The following is a 17,416-nucleotide window of genomic DNA, read 5'->3' on the forward strand; positions in this document are numbered from 1 at the left end:
CTCAACGAATAGGTCCTTATGGAGAGGTACTCAAGAAACAACATGAGTCCCCTAAAGTATCACAAGTTCATCATCATAATCAAGATAACATCATCGTAGCATAAATGTTCTCATCATGTTCGTTGATTAAAGTAAAGCACTAGCATGAAGCTAACCAAAATAACCCAAAAGGTAATCAAGGACAAGTTAAATACAATGCTAGTCAATCCTTATGTTAATCATGGTATGCGGAACAGTGAATTATAAAGTAAGTAGGACATAATGGGTCAGAGGACACTTGCCTTCACCAGGTTGTTGCTCAGGGAAGTCTCCTGCAACACACTCGGAACCCTCGGACTGTTCGTTGTCTACGCAAAAAAAATTTGAGCAATTTACTTAAAGCATTTATGTTTCAAGCAATTGCCATGTGTAGGAAACGGTGACACCAAAGAGGGGGGGTGATGCCGACCGTTGGCCAGACTGTCTGGTGGTGCTATAGCTCCCGAGACTCCATTTTGTGGAGCTCTCTGCGTAGAATGTCTGGTGCACATCGGACAATCCGGTGCACACCGAATATGTCCGGTGTGCCACTAGAGCGGTGGCTGACTGCCCACTTCTTGGATTTCTTGACTATCTTCTTGGGCTTCTTTTGGTCTTGAGTCTTATACTTGTGCTTGATTTTATTGATCTTTTAAGAATCTTTTAGGTCTTCTTTTGAGGTGTTGCATCCTCAGAGCCTTAGTCTAATCATTTTCGCATCCTGTGAACTATAAACACAAACACTAGAAAACACATTAGTCCACGTGTTATGTTGATCATCAAACACCAAAATCAATTAGTCAAATGGGTCGAAGTCTATTTTCCTTCCACCATGGTAGCTTAGGGTTAGTCTAGTGTGCTTAGCTTATTGTGGCTAGATTGTTGGGTGAAGCTTGGGGTTGAGATAGGGTTTAATCTTTCGCAAGAAATATAAAGAAGCCCAATTCACAACCTTCATCTTGGTCATCGTGATCCTTTCAGCAATAAAACTCTCTTGGTAATTATCAGCTCTTTATGAATCATAAAATTAACTATCTATAAAATTATAGAATAAAAAATTATATTAAAAGTGGTTGTTCATATATGTTGTATTTCATTTTATATGGCATATTAGTGTTAGAAACAACGCTATAAAATTTTTCCACTCACACTGACCTAATTAAACGCTCTTTAATTTGGTACGTGAGATAATGTCGGACCTAGAGGGAGTGCAAACTATGAAACGCAACATGCAGTACAAATTAATATTTAGGCTTTGTTTGGATACTCTAATATTCATCCCAATCCATGTGTGTTCAGTAGATTGGGGTGTAAATTAAACTAATTTACACCTCAATCTATCTCAGTACATGTGAATAGGAGTGAATATTAGAGTATCAAACAAAGCCTCACGAGTGTCCTATTCACCAACGGAAAGTAACATACATACAACTATACGCCTCTAGGACAACTGCCTATGGCCGATCAGTCAGCAATGCCCATCCCCGTTTCCCGCGGGGATCCGTTAAACCTGCATGTGATGATGTTTGTGTGTACTAGTTAATAATAAAAATAAATAATTATATTATCAAGAGATCACTTATTATACAGATGTGTTCATTATAATGTACACATAATGATTTATTACATCTAATAATATGTATACGTGAAATTTCTTTGCATTGATAACAAATGATATATGTTCTAATTATAATTTAAACGGTGACGGGATGATTGATCCCCGTATAGAACAGGAATGGGTAAAAAAAATTCCTAGCAAGCGTATGTGGAAATCCCCGTGGAAAAAAAATTCGTCGCGAGAATGAGTACGGGGAGCTCTTCCGGACAAGAAATCCCTATTGCCATCCCTAGTCAGCATAAGTAGGTGGACAGAGCTTATCACGAGTGGCCAAGTACAAGCAGGGGCGGTTAGGGGAATGCGATGGTCATCGGCCAAGCGACAAAAACAAAATGTCTAGCGAAGACTTTGACCAACAGGGCTTTACCTCGGAATTGAAAGTCAAATTCCAGAATTAATAAAGTCTAGTATTCGGTTTTTTGAATTTCGCTTCGGTATACAATGAAAACCGATTATGATACCAAAGACCGAACTTCTTAGATGTAAAAACCAAAACCAAACTAAACTACCTAAAAACCGAAATTTCGGGTGGATTAGTTATGGTTCGGTTTACGGTAAAAAAGTGTCCACTGTTTACCTGCAAGAGTTAGCAACAATGGTCGTATCCGGAGAAACAAGTCATGGGAATATGTTTTTTTCCTCCACTGTATCTTTTCTTTTTTCTGATCCTCGTCCCATCACGAGTTCATGATCCGATCAGGGGAGGAGCAGGCAACGCATCGGTGTAATAGGGCGATCGGAAGAATAGCCACACCGTTGAGAGCACTATTTGCACATATTTCACTGGGACAAGACCGAAATAAGTTTTCGGGCATTCTCTAGGCTCGAGTAATAAAATCTTTGGGATCTTTTTCTGGTTTCTCGGGATGCTGACCTCGAACGAATGATAAAAATCAGTCACTGGTACTGACGAAAGGAAATGACCATGTCGATTTTGCACCTCTTTTCAACTATATAACATGCAAGAATAACAATTAAAAGTACAAATTCTTGGTTCCAGTTTATTTCAAAATCGACTAATATGATGTGGTATTTACAATTACATAGTGCCGTGACCACATCTTATTCTGCTGGAAACCAGCACGCCGATTTTCACAGCCATGCGTAGAAATGTGGAAACGAAACCTTTCTGCATTCGCAGGCTCACTCTTGTATCGGAGCCTGCTTGTGCATGTGTAAAATCAACACTTATTCAGAAAACTGCATATTCGGTCATGAACGTCCTGCACATGACGAGATAAAATTGAAACATAAATTGGATGCGGAGAAAAGGAGCACATTAATGAACCTCTTCTTACCATTATGCTTCCCATCATGGAATTGGGCGTTCTTAGATGACTTGAATGTTTCCAAGAACTCTCTACCCTTCTGCAGCTCCGCCTTCTTCCTTGCCTTGTCCCACTTGTGCTCTGAAGCTAAAATTTCAATGATTCGGGGCAATGCTCTACCAGCAGCATCTGTGTCAAGGAAAGCAAGCCGGCATCTCCTTGCAACAAAATCCACGGCAGATTCACAGTACTCATAACGAGCACAGTATGCTACTTCAGCTTCCAAAAATGGGTATCCATGAGCAAGGCGCTTTCCCAAGCCTTCGTTCTAAAAACATTGAAGTACAAATACTATGAAGACGACATATCATGTGCAATCAGATATATTGGTGGCCAAAAAATAGGTATCACATTTTTTTAGACAAGCAAATTAGCCATGGGTTTCAGTTCTATATTGATCAACTATTGAACGGGGAAAATGAGGTTCATGTATGCAATAATGATAGTTGTCACAACATGAAAACATACCATTAATGTGCCATTTTAATTCATATGGATAATTTACATAAATACCTTACATAAAAGTATTCATGCTGACTAGTTTGCGAAAGCCAGGGCCTAAGGAACCTTCAATAGTACCGGAGAAATGATACACGGGAATCATCAATCGTCTAGACACTCATGTCAGAAAGAACCTATGTGCACATCATTGATACAGTTCTATTGAAACATGGAATTAGATTTAGCACTTAGGTTGATGACCCAACTTCCCAAACAAAGCTGTTAGGAATTTAGGGATGCAAATCACATAGACTAACTCCATTTTGTTAGAAGACTGGAAAGGGTGGAATCTGAATTGATTGATAGACAGATGTAGCATTACATAAATATAGGATGGAAACCCTTGGGGGCCAAGGCATCTAGGGCCGGCGCACCCTACCTGAGAAGGTAGTCAACTCTACTAAGGAATATCTCTACTATGGAAAGGATCAATCACACGCAGACGCGGGTGAAAGGAGAGATATATACAATCAGCCTAAAATAGAAAGGGAGTATTCATTCTAACACCCCCCAGACCAAACATCTAGCGACAGCAGATGTTGAGGCTGGACTTAAACTCCAAAAATACCGACGAGGGAAGGCCCTTTGTGAAGATATCAGCAAACTGGAAAGTCGTCGGGACGTGGAGAGCACGGACGTCACCATGGCTACACGCTCACGCACAAAGTGAAGGAGGCTGCTGAATTTTGACTTGCTCAATTCAGCCTATATTATTCTTCTGCCCAAAAAGGAAGACGCCTCGCTCGTTAAGGATTTCCGGCCCATCAGCTTGGTTCATTCTTTTGCTAAGCTCATCACCAAGCTTTTGGCTAACAGGCTGGCTGGTCATCTGGATAAATTGGTGTCGCATACTCAAAGTGCCTTTATTAAAGGTAGATCCATCCTTGACAACTTCATGCTAGTTCAACAGACAGCTAATCTATTCCATCAGAAAAGACTTCCTCGGATCCTTCTTAAGTTGGATATGTCACAAAAGCCTTTGATTCGGTCTCGTGGTCTTTCCTGTTAGAAGTGATGAAGCATTTGGGTTTCGGTCAAATTTGGTGTGATATTGTGAGTAATCTGCTGGCTTCTGCATCAACTCAAGTGATACTTAATGGCGAACCAGGTCAGAAAATTCACCACAGAAGGGGGCTTCGACAGGGGGACCCTCTCTCTCCCATGCTGTTTATTCTGGTTATGGATATTTTATACTACTTGTTAAAGAAGGCAGCTGAAGACGGTCTGCTGAAATCTTTATCTGCCCACTCAGAGCTCTGCCGCACTTCTCTTTTCGCCGATGATGTGGTGATCTTCCTGCAACCTGTGGCTCTGGATCTCGAGGTCACCATGGATATCCTAAAGATCTTTGGTGAGGCATCAGGGCTTAAAACAAGTATGGAAAAAAGCAGTGTATTTCCCATTCACTGTTCGGCGGAAAATATTTCTACCATCCATAATCTACTTCCATGTCCTGTTGCCAATTTTCCTTGCAAATACTTGGGGTGCCTCTTTCGTTGAAGCGACTTGGTAAACAGCACATTCAGCCATTCATTGATAAGATTGCAGATCCCCTGCCTAGTTGGAAAGCCGACCTGCTATCCAGAGCTAGAAGGCTGATTCTTGTTCAGTCAGTTCTATCTTCGATGATGGTTTATTTAGCTATGGCATTGGACCTTCCTTCTTGGGCTTTAAAGGCCATAGACAAAATTCGGAGAAATTTTCTTTGGCGAGGAAGAAAAGAAGCTATGGGTGGCCACTGTTTGGTGGCCTGGAACAAAGTTACTAGACCTAAAGAGCTTGGAGGCTTGGGCATCTCCCACCTGCAGCATATGTGTTGGGCCCTCAGATTCTGTTGGCTCTGGTTAAAAAAAACTGAACCTGACCGGCCCTGGGCAGCCTTCAATTTTCATGTGCACCCTTCAGTTCTGGCCTTCTTTTCTGCGGCAGTTTCTTCTGAAGTGGGCAATGGCAGGAATACTCTGTTTTGGACAGATAAATGGTTAAATGGCCAAAGCCTACAACAGTTGGCACCTCATCTTGTCAGCTTGGTATCTTCAAGGGCTAGGAAACGGAGTGTTCAGGATGCCCTCACTACTGGAAGCTGGGTTCAGGACATTAGAGGGGCTATTACTGTTAATGTGTTGACTGAATTTTTTCAAGTCTGGGACCTCGCTGCCAGCTGGATTTTGCACCCGGAACAGGAAGATAAGCACATATGGCTGCTCTCTAGTTCAGGAATTTATACCGCCAAGTCGGCTTATGATGGTTTCTTTATTGGCTCAACAACCTTTAGGTCATGGAGGAGGATTTGGAAGAGTTGGGCTCCTGGAAATGTAAATTCTTCATGTGGCTGGTGGCGCACGGCCGCTGCTGGACCGCTGACCGGCTGGCAAGGAGAGGCCTGCCTCACCCTCAAAGTTGTCTGTTATGTGACCAGGAGGAAGAAACTATGAATCATCTGCTAGTTTCCTGTGTCTTCTCAAGGGAAGTCTGGTTTAATATCCTGAAAACAGTCGGTTTGCAGCACCTCTCTCCCAGTCTCGATTCTTCTTCCTTTGATGATTGGTGGGAGAATGTAAGCATGACCCTTATAAGCCCCTCAAATAAGAAGCTGCGCAAGGAGCTGAACTCCCTTATCATTTTAGGAGCTTGGGCCATTTGGATTCATCGCAATCAATGTGTCTTCAACGGAGAGCAGCCTAGGGCTAGCAAGGTCATAAATTGGGTCATGGCTGAGTCTCATCTTTGGTGTAGGGCTGGGGCTCGCGGATTATCTGATATCCTTTTACCTTGGCATATTATTTGAGGAGTTGGTCTCTAGTATGCTTAGTGTACTGGTGCTCCTGCTCATTTTCTTTTGTTGGGTGGTGTGTAGAGATGTATGAGGTTCTTTAACACCTCACCCCATCTTATTCTACTTAATATAATGATACGCAGCTCTCCTGCGTATTCGAGAAAAATAAGATCAATCTCAACATGCTTCGTGTGTTGGTGTTGGACAGGATTGATGGAGAGATAAATTGCACTGATTTTATCACAGTAGACGAGGGTATACTCTTGGTCCGAGGGCTGTGGAGTTCATGCAACAATCGACGCAACCAGTAGGCCTCAACAACTCCATTTGCGACTGCACGATACTCGGCTTCTGCACTGGACCGAGAAACAACATTCTGGCGCTTGGAGGACCAAGAAACAAGATTGTCACCAATGAAAACCGCATACCCAGAAGTAGATCGTCGTGTGTCAGGACTGCCAGCCCAATCAGCATCAGTGTATATGGTAAGGTGGCCACAAGAACATTGAAGTAGTAAGCTGTTGTCAGAAGTACCTTGGAGATACAGGAGAATGCACTTGAGTGCTGTGAAGTGGGGCTCTCGTGGGTCATGCATGTGGAGAATCAATAAATCCCCGACACAGGCGAGAGCCCCACTGCACGATATACTGTCTCGGATAATGTGTCGTGTAGGAAAGCATTCTTCACATCCAACTGATGAATAGGCCAATCCCGAGAAAGAGCGAGAGACAGAACTGGACGTACTGTAGTTGGTTTGACGACAGGGTTGAAAGTCTCATCCTAGTCAATGCCCGGTCACTGGGTGAATCTACGGCATATCCAGCGAGCCTTGTAACGCTCAAGAGATCCGTCTGCATTGAACTCGTGCTTGAAGTCCCACTTGCCAGTAATAAGATCAACACCGGGGGACCTAGGTACCAAATCCCAAGTACAGTTGTGTTAGAGTGGACGCACTAACCAGTTCAACCCAGAAGCTTAAGTTGATGGGAGAAGGTAGTCAATTCACTTATACACTTCAACACCCCCACTCACGTGCAGCCAGAGAGATGTGCAAACGTGGAAATAAATGGGTGGAGGCACAAATAAAGCCTCTACCAGGATTCGAACTCGAGACCTCTGGCTTTGATACCATGTTAGAGTGGACACACTACTAGTTCAACCCAAAAGCTTAAGCTAATGGGAGAAGGTAGTCAATCCACTTATACACTTCAACAGGTTGGACATGAGTGTCGAATACTCATCCTCCATAGCCCGACGCTAATGAGGGTCAACAAGGCCCTGGTGGACTGAAGATGGCTTGAGGGAGATGTCCATAACGAAGTAGATGGCAGGAATCTGGAATCCGTCCTTGGCCCGTGTCGTCATACGATGATGATTGACCACGGGAGTCACAGGAGTAGGCACCCGGAGGAGTCTCCAGGGTCGACAGGCTGGGACGTCGCTGATACGTCAGCAATGGTGGTTGGTGGAGAGGTGCAGCCTACTAGGGAGCAGGAGCAACCAGTTGTGTCGTGGACGCGCGTGACGCGGGAGCCAACAAAGATGGGCATGTTGTGGCCGCGCAAGGCACGAGTGAAGATGCAGCACTTGTCGCAGAGATGGGTGTTGCAGATATTGCAGCCGGTAGAGGAGAAACTGCTGGCAGAGGCAACGGTGCTGCTCCAGAAGTGGGTGCCGACGAGGGAAGAGCACTAGGCAAGAGCAACAGTGCTACACCAAGAGCAGGGGATGATGCAGCAGCAGGCGCCGAAGAAGTACCTGCAGATGGGAGTGGGGTGCCAATAGGTAGGACCACCACGTCATCATCGGAAGACAAAAAAACTAAATCATTAGTGGGATGGGGCGAGGCAGAGAAAGGGAAGTCTGCCTCATCAAAGACCACGTGGCAGGAAATAAGGATCTGGTTGGTGGAAAGGTGAAGGCAGTGATAGCCTTTGTGGTAAAACACGAGTAGAATGAGGAGACAGTTTATGGGAAGCAGTAGCGGATAGATTGGGGTAGCAAGCACAACCAAACACACAAAGGTGCACACAAGGAGTTGTGCCGAACAGAGAGACATATGGGCTAGGAGTGTTGATTGTTTTGGTGGGAAGGCGATTAAGAAGGTATGTGGTTGTATGAAGACCCTCCTCCACCCAGTATGAGGCAGGGAGAGAAGCTTGGAAAAGGAGAGAGCGGATGATGTTGTTGGTAGAGCGAATCATTCGTTTAGCTTACCGTTTTGGGGAGAGGTATAGGGATAGGACATGCGAAGAATGGTACCTCGAGTGAGGAGGAACGAGCGCATGGTGGAGTTATCAAATTCCCTCCCATTATGACATTGAACTGCTTTCACAGTGCTGCCAAACTGGGTGGAAACATAGGAAAAAAGGAAGTGACAGTGGTGACGGTGTCAGATTTCAAACGGAGAGGAAACGTCCATAAGTAATTGGTGAAATGATCAAGAAGAACCAAGTAATATTTATAACCAGAGACACTAGCTATAGGAGAAGTCCACAAATCACAATGTATTATTTCAAACGATTGTGTGGTGCGAGAAGATGAACTAGTAAAAGGAAGTCTAGTATGACGTACTAACTAACAAGCATGACAAAAATCAGAAGTGTTGCGAGGACAGCTATTGCGGTGATGTTGCGAAGCTTGGCGAGGACATCAGGGCCAGGGTGTCCAAGATGCCAGTGCCACGTAGAAGCTGAGACAGCCGTCAAAGCGTGAGAGGGACAGGTCTGGGAACCGAATGGTGTAGAGGGGACCAGCACTATTGCACCTTGTGATCTCTCTCTGGGAGGTGAGGTCCTTTACAGAAACACCAAAAGGATCAAATTCCATGGAACAAGCATTGTCAGTAGTAAAGCGACGAACGGAAAGAAGATTTTGAACTATATGGGGAGACAAAGGATGTTATTAAGGCAAAAGGGGCCGGGAAAAACCGTATCACCTACTGAGGTGACAGGGAGAGTGACGTCGTTACCTACAATGATAGAAGGGGTTGTGGAATCGAGAGAACGGAAAGTAGAAATGTTACTGAACGTCGGGGTTGTGTGGTTGGAGGTCAAAGAGTCATGAATCCAGCCGGTGATGGCGAGGGGAGGTCACAGTGCCATGGTGTTGAAGGTGTTGGCCAGCTGTTGTTGATCCCATGAACCAGTCCAAGGAGTGCAGATGGAAGGGACCGGATCCTGGTTTGGAAACGTAGTTGGGGAGGAGACGTCGCCTGGTGTTATAGAGGTGGAAGAAGCGCCTATTGGGGAGGAGACCCAAGAAGACTAGCAGGGGAACCATAGAGTCCAGGCCCGTCAGTAAGGCCTGAAGGAGGGGGCGCATAGGGAGTTGCCCCGAGCGTTGCTGCTGTCGACCAAAAGGGTTGCCGGTCCACATTTGGATGGTGCTCGTCCATGGATTGAAGAAGGACGACCAAGGAGCACCACCGTGGCCGCCACCCTGGCCCCCTCAGTTACGACGGTTGCGGTTGCGCCGTTCAGCACCACCAGGAGGAACATGCTACTGGTACCGGTTCCAGAGTGGACGGGTATGGGAAAAAGAGGGCGACGAAGAGGAAGCAGTGACAGGCGGTGTAGTAGTCGCAGGCGCCTTGTTGTAGAGAGTCATGGCTGCCGGGTCCGGTCTCCCCATGAGTTCTTCCAGAATAAGGTCATCACAGACCTTCTGGAAAGAATGGAAAGAGACTGAACGGGTGATGATCGTGTGGAGGTTTTCATACCGCGGGTTGAGGCCACAGAGAAGCGCGAGGACAAGAATCCAATCGTTGACTGAAGTGTTGAGATCAGCAAGAGCACCAGCAAAGCCTTTCATCTTGCAGCAGTACTCTCCGACGGCGAGATCGCCTTGGATGAAGTTGAGGAATTAGGCGTCGAGGTGAAGAGCCCGCGTCTGTTGTTTCCGAGGAACTGATTTTCCATGGCAATCCAAGCTTGACAAGTAGTACCGCCAAATTCGTGGATGGTGTCTTGGAGTTCGATGGAGATGGTTCCAGTCACCCAGGAGAGGACAATATTGTCCATGCGATCCCAAGCAGGGTCCTCAAGGAAGACAGTGTTGCTGAGGGCATGATCAGCGAGAGAAGTGCTTGAGAGTGAGCAGAATTTGATCACGCCATCGAGTCATCGAGAGAAGGTGGTGGAGGTGGCTTCCAGAATACTTTTCGTCCAAAAGGCCAGAACTGATATTCAAATTTGGTGATTAACTTTGGTGGTTAACTGATATTCAAATTGGAATATCTATGAGACGGATATTTACAAACATCATTATCCACTTTGGTGATTCACTTTTCGTCCAAAAGGCCAGAACTGCTATTCAAATTTGGCATGTTATTCCATCAAGATGTTACAAAATTCATGGTATGATAATTTTTGTACTCAATTATAAATAATACATTATGCAACTCAGGGATGAAAATAAGTGTTTGATTTCAAAGAACCCACAAATAAACTGCAGTGCATCATTATTACTATCACAGTAATACTTAGTAAGGTGGTAAAGCGAGGAATGGCAATACACCCCTTAGCATAATCTACCACTCCCTTTCTTCCTCCCTCCCCTCCTATTTCTCTCATTGCCTCTCGCTTGCCACTCGTTCACCAGATCGATGCTCCCGTCCGCAACCTCCCCTCCCTCTCCCTCCCCCGTATCTGGGTGCCTCTTGCTTCCTGCTCATTCACCATATGTGATACTGTCGCCCGCAACTTCTCCCAGTTCCTTCCCTCTCCTAGTCGCTCTGTTCCCTCAAACCGACAACCTGGAGTTGGGTGGTTTTTAAAGCAAGGGTGAGTACACATCAACATACTCAGCAAATGTCCCGTTTCGCTAAAGTGGACTAGATGTATGTGGAGTTCAGCTTAAAGTGGTTGCTTTTAGTTGGTCAAGTATTTATAACTAGTAGAAAGCCAAATTTTAGTAATAAACCCAAGTTATTACCCAAGTGGCTCTCCCTCCAAGAGGAAATACCAAAATACCATAAAGATAGTCATCACCATTTACCATCATCATAAAATTATCCTAATCAAAGAGGATCCCAAGGCTGCTCTTAACCGTGAGCACGATCGATATACCAATTTCTGACACTTTGCAGAGATTGCACACTTTACTCACGAGCCGTGATTCCCTTTCTGCCCGAGGAGCTCTACTCCCCATTGACCACTACCTTGGTGGTCTTGTAGGTACCACTACGTAGCCTTTACAAAGATTCCCCTAGTGTATAGTTGCTCGTTAGGTTTCGCCAGTCGTACAAACACAGTGCTCCTCCCTAAGGTGGGTGACTAATAAAACCAAATCGAATGAACCTCAGCACCCACCCTTAGCAGAGCAAGCACTATGCCCCGACCCCCATTGACGGCACAACGACAAAGCCAACTACACCCCAAGTTCATCCAACTAATCAGCTAAGGGCGTCCCATTCCACCCTCATGGTTGTATTGTTATCCTGTGTGGTCTCTCAACGAATAGTTCCTTACGGAGAGGTACTCAAGAAACAACATGAGTCTCCTAAAGTATCACAAGTTCGTCATCATAATCAAGATAACATCATCATAGCATAAATGTTCTCATCATGTTCGTTGTTTAAAGTAAAGCACTAGCATGAAGCTAACCAAAATAACCCAAAAGGTAATCAAGGACAAGGTAAATACAAAGCTAGTCAATCCTTATGTTGATAATGGTATGCGTGACAGTGAATTATAAATTAAGTAGGACATAATGGGTCAGAGGACACCTGCCTTCACCAGGTTGTTGCTCAGGGAAGTCTCCTGCAACACACTCGGAACCCTCGGACTGTTCGTTGTCTACGCAAAAAATGAGCAATTTACTTAGAGCATTTATGTTTCAAGCAATTGCCATGTGTAGGAAATGGTGACACCAAAGAGGGGGGTGATGCCGACCGTTTGCCAGACTATTGGAAAAGCTGATGCCGATCGTTGGCCAGACTGTCCGGTGGTGTTATAGCTCCCGAGAGTCCATTTTGTGGAGCTCTCTACGTAGACTGTCTGGTGCACATCAGACAATCTGGTGCACACCGAATATATCCGGTGTGCCACTAGAGCGGTGGCTGACTGCCCACTTCTTGGATTTCTTGACTATCTTCTTGGGCTTCTTTTGGTCTTGAGTCTTGTACTTGTGCTTGATTTTATTGATCTTTTAAGAATCTTTTAGGTCTTCTTTTGAGGTGTTGCATCCTCAGAGCCTTAGTCTAATCCTCTTCGCATCCTGTGAACTATAAACACAAACACTAGAAAACACATTAGTCCACTTGTTATGTTGATCATCAAACACCAAAATCAATTAGTCAAATGGGCCGAAGTCTATTTTCCTTCCACCATGGTAGCTTAGGGTTATTCTAGTGTGCTTAGCTTATTGTGGCTAGATTGTTGCGTGAAGCTTGGGGTTGAGATAGGGTTTAATCTTTCGCAAGAAATATAGAGAAGCCCAATTCACAACCTTCCTATTGGCCATGGTGATCCTTTCAGCAATAAACTCTCTTGGTAATTATCAGCTCTTTATGACTCATAAAATTAACTATCTATAAAATTATAGAATAAAAAGTTCTATTAAAAGTGGTTGTTCATATATGTTGTATTTCATTTTATATGGCATATTAGTGTTAGAAACAACGCTATAAAATTTTTCCACTCACACTGACCTAATTAAACGCTCTTTAATTTGGTACGTGAGATAATGTCGGACCTAGAGGGAGTGCAAACTATGAAACGCAACATGAAGTATAAATTAATCTTTAGGCTTTGTTTGGATACTTTAATATTCATCCCAATCCACGTGTGTTCAGGTAGATTGGGGTGTAAATTAAACTAATTTACACCTCAATATATCTTAGTACATGTGAATAGGAGTCAATACTAGAGTATCCAAACAAAGCCTCACGAGTGTTCTATTCACCATCGGGAAATAACATACATACAACTATACGCCTCTAGGACAACTGCCTATGGCCGATCAGTCAGCAATGCCCATCCCCGTTTCCACGGGGATCCGTTAAACCTGCATGTGATGATGTTTATGTGTACTAGTTAATGATAAAAATAAATAATTATATTGTCAAGAGATCACTTATTATACATATATGTTCATTATAATGTACACATAATGATTTATTACATCTAATAATATGTATACGTGAAATTTCTTTGCATTGATAATAAATGATGTATGTCCTAATTATAATTTAAACGGGGAAACATTCCTAGCAAGCGTCTGCGGAAATCCACACGGGAAAAAAATTTGTTGCGAGGATGGATATGGGGAGCTCTTCCGGACAAGAAATCCTTATTGCCATCCCTAGTCAGCATAAGTAGGTGGACAGAGCTTATCACGAAGCAGGGGCGGTTAGGGGAATGCTATGGTCATCGGCCAAGCGACAAAAACAAAATGTCTAGCGAAGACTTTGACCAACAGGGCTTTACCTCGGAATTGAAAGTCAAATTCCAGAATTGATAAAGTCTAGTATTCAGTTTTTTGAATTTCGCTTCGGTATACGATGAAAACCAATTATGATACCAAAGACCGAATTTCTTAGATGTAAAAACCAAAACCAAACTAAACTACCTAAAAACCGAAATTTCAGGTCGATTCGTTATGGTTCAGTTTATAGTAAAAAAGTGTCCACTGTTTACCTGCAAGAGTTAGCAACAATGGTCGTATCCGGAGGAACAAAGTCATGGGAATATGTTTTTTTTCCTCCACTGTATCTTTTCTTTTTTTCTGATCCTCGTCCCATCACGAGTTCATGATCCGATCAGGGGAGGAGCAAAAAAAAAAAAGATAAGGCAACGCATCGCTGTAATAGGGCGATCGGAAGAATAGCCACACCGTTGAGGGCACTATTTGCACCTATTTCACTGGGACAAGACCGAAATAAGTTTTCGGGCATTCTCTAGGCTCGAGTAATAAAATCTTTGGGGTCTTTTTCTGGTTTCTCGGGATGCTGACCTCGAACGAATGATAAAAATTAGTCACTCGTACTGACGAAAGGAAATGGCCATGTCGATTTTGCTCCTCTTTCGAACTATATAACATGCAAGAATAACAATTAAAAGTACAAATTCTTGGTTCCAGTTTATTTCAAAATCGACTAATATGATGTGGTATTTACAATTACATAGTGCCGTGACCACATCTTATTCTGCTGGAAACCAGCACGCCGATTTTCACAGCCATGCGTAGAAATGTGGAAACGAAACCTTTCTGCATTCGCAGGCTCACTCTTGTATCGGAGCCTGCTTGTGCATGTGTAAAATCAACACTTATTCAGAAAACTGCATATTCGGTCATGAACGTCCTGCACATGACGAGATAAAATTGAAACATAAATTGGATGCGGAGAAAAGGAGCACATTAATGAACCTCTTCTTACCATTATGCTTCCCATCATGGAATTGGGCGTTCTTAGATGACTTGAATGTTTCCAAGAACTCTCTACCCTTCTGCAGCTCCGCCTTCTTCCTTGCCTTGTCCCACTTGTGCTCTGAAGCTAAAATTTCAATGATTCGGGGCAATGCTCTACCAGCAGCATCTGTGTCAAGGAAAGCAAGCCGGCATCTCCTTGCAACAAAATCCACGGCAGATTCACAGTACTCATAACGAGCACAGTATGCTACTTCAGCTTCCAAAAATGGGTATCCATGAGCAAGGCGCTTTCCCAAGCCTTCGTTCTAAAAACATTGAAGTACAAATACTATGAAGACGACATATCATGTGCAATCAGATATATTGGTGGCCAAAAAATAGGTATCACATTTTTTTAGACAAGCAAATTAGCCATGGGTTTCAGTTCTATATTGATCAACTATTGAACGGGGAAAATGAGGTTCATGTATGCAATAATGATAGTTGTCACAACATGAAAACATACCATTAATGTGCCATTTTAATTCATATGGATAATTTACATAAATACCTTACATAAAAGTATTCATGCTGACTAATTTGCGAAAGCCAGGGCCTAAGGAACCTTCAATAGTACCGGAGAAATGATACACGGGAATCATCAATCGTCTAGACACTCATGTTAGAAAGAACCTATGTGCACATCATTGATACAGTTCTATTGAAACATGGAATTAGATTTAGCACTTAGGTTGATGACCCAACTTCCCAAACAAAGCTGTTAGGAATTTAGGGATGCAAATCACATAGACTAACTCCATTTTGTTAGAAGACTGGAAAGGGTGGAATCTGAATTGATTGATAGACAGATGTAGCATTACATAAATATAGGATGGAAACCCTTGGGGGCCAAGGCATCTAGGGCCGGCGCACCCTACCTGACAAGGTAGTCAACTCTACTAAGGAATATCTCTACTATGGAAAGGATCAATCACACGCAGACGCGGGTGAAAGGAGAGATATATACAATCAGCCTAAAATAGAAAGGGAGTATTCATTCTAACACCCCCCAGACCAAACATCTAGCGACAGCAGATGTTGAGGCTGGACTTAAACTCCAAAAATACCGACGAGGGAAGGCCCTTTGTGAAGATATCAGCAAACTGGGAAGTCGTCGGGACGTGGAGAGCACGGACGTCACCATGGCTACACGCTCACGCACAAAGTGAAGGAGGCTGCTGAATTTTGACTTGCTCAATTCAGCCTATATTATTCTTCTGCCCAAAAAGGAAGACGCCTCGCTCGTTAAGGATTTCCGGCCCATCAGCTTGGTTCATTCTTTTGCTAAGCTCATCACCAAGCTTTTGGCTAACAGGCTGGCTGGTCATCTGGATAAATTGGTGTCGCATACTCAAAGTGCCTTTATTAAAGGTAGATCCATCCTTGACAACTTTATGCTAGTTCAACAGACAGCTAATCTATTCCATCAGAAAAGACTTCCTCGGATCCTTCTTAAGTTGGATATCACAAAAGCCTTTGATTCGGTCTCGTGGTCTTTCCTGTTAGAAGTGATGAAGCATTTGGGTTTCGGTCAAATTTGGTGTGATATTGTGAGTAATCTGCTGGCTTCTGCATCAACTCAAGTGATACTTAATGGCGAACCAGGTCAGAAAATTCACCACAGAAGGGGGCTTCGACAGGGGGACCCTCTCTCTCCCATGCTGTTTATTCTGGTTATGGATATTTTATACTACTTGTTAAAGAAGGCAGCTGAAGACGGTCTGCTGAAATCTTTATCTGTCCACTCAGAGCTCTGCCGCACTTCTCTTTTCGCCGATGATGTGGTGATCTTCCTGCAACCTGTGGCTCTGGATCTCGAGGTCACCATGGATATCCTAAAGATCTTTGGTGAGGCATCAGGGCTTAAAACAAGTATGGAAAAAAGCAGTGTATTTCCCATTCACTGTTCGGCGGAAAATATTTCTACCATCCATAATCTACTTCCATGTCTTGTTGCCAATTTTCCTTGCAAATACTTGGGGGTGCCTCTTTCGTTGAAGCGACTTGGTAAACAGCACATTCAGCCATTCATTGATAAGATTGCAGATCCCCTGCCTAGTTGGAAAGCCGACCTGCTATCCAGAGCTAGAAGGCTGATTCTTGTTCAGTCAGTTCTATCTTCGATGATGGTTTATTTAGCTATGGCATTGGACCTTCCTTCTTGGGCTTTAAAGGCCATAGACAAAATTCGGAGAAATTTTCTTTGGCGAGGAAGAAAAGAAGCTATGGGTGGCCACTGTTTGGTGGCCTGGAACAAAGTTACTAGACCTAAAGAGCTTGGAGGCTTGGGCATCTCCCACCTGCAGCATATGTGTTGGGCCCTCAGATTGTGTTGGCTCTGGTTAAAAAAAACTGAACCTGACCGGCCCTGGGCAGCCTTCAATTTTCATGTGCACCCTTCAGTTCTGGCCTTCTTTTCTGCGGCAGTTTCTTCTGAAGTGGGCAATGGCAGGAATACTCTGTTTTGGACAGATAAATGGTTAAATGGCCAAAGCCTACAACAGTTGGCACCTCATCTTGTCAGCTTGGTATCTTCAAGGGCTAGGAAACGGAGTGTTCAGGATGCCCTCACTACTGGAAGCTGGGTTCAGGACATTAGAGGGGCTATTACTGTTAATGTGTTGACTGAATTTTTTCAAGTCTGGGACCTCGCTGCCAGCTGGATTTTGCACCCGGAACAGGAAGATAAGCACATATGGCTGCTCTCTAGTTCAGGAATTTATACCGCCAAGTCGGCTTATGATGGTTTCTTTATTGGCTCAA

At 43.9% G+C, this 17,416-nt stretch overlaps 1 protein-coding gene across 2 annotated transcripts in view; it reads right to left on the reverse strand.

Moving 5' to 3' along the window:
• Positions 1-2,591: 2,591 nt before the first annotated feature.
• Positions 2,592-17,416, reverse strand: part of LOC100191950 (Glycerol-3-phosphate dehydrogenase SDP6 mitochondrial) — a 29,807-nt gene continuing 14,982 nt past the window's right edge. Inside the window, exons 6-7 of one of the 2 annotated variants that reach the window (XM_035962864.1) lie at positions 14,622-14,919; positions 2,592-2,859 (exon numbers count right to left, since the gene is read on the reverse strand). In XM_035962864.1, the coding sequence (XP_035818757.1) occupies positions 2,849-2,859; positions 14,622-14,919 (309 nt within the window). In that variant the 3' untranslated portion in view covers positions 2,592-2,848. 2 annotated transcript variants of the gene reach the window in all.

The sequence above is a fragment of the Zea mays genome, chromosome 10 (assembly GCF_902167145.1).
Source record: "Zea mays cultivar B73 chromosome 10, Zm-B73-REFERENCE-NAM-5.0, whole genome shotgun sequence".
NCBI classification, from domain to species: Eukaryota; Viridiplantae; Streptophyta; class Magnoliopsida; order Poales; family Poaceae; genus Zea; species Zea mays.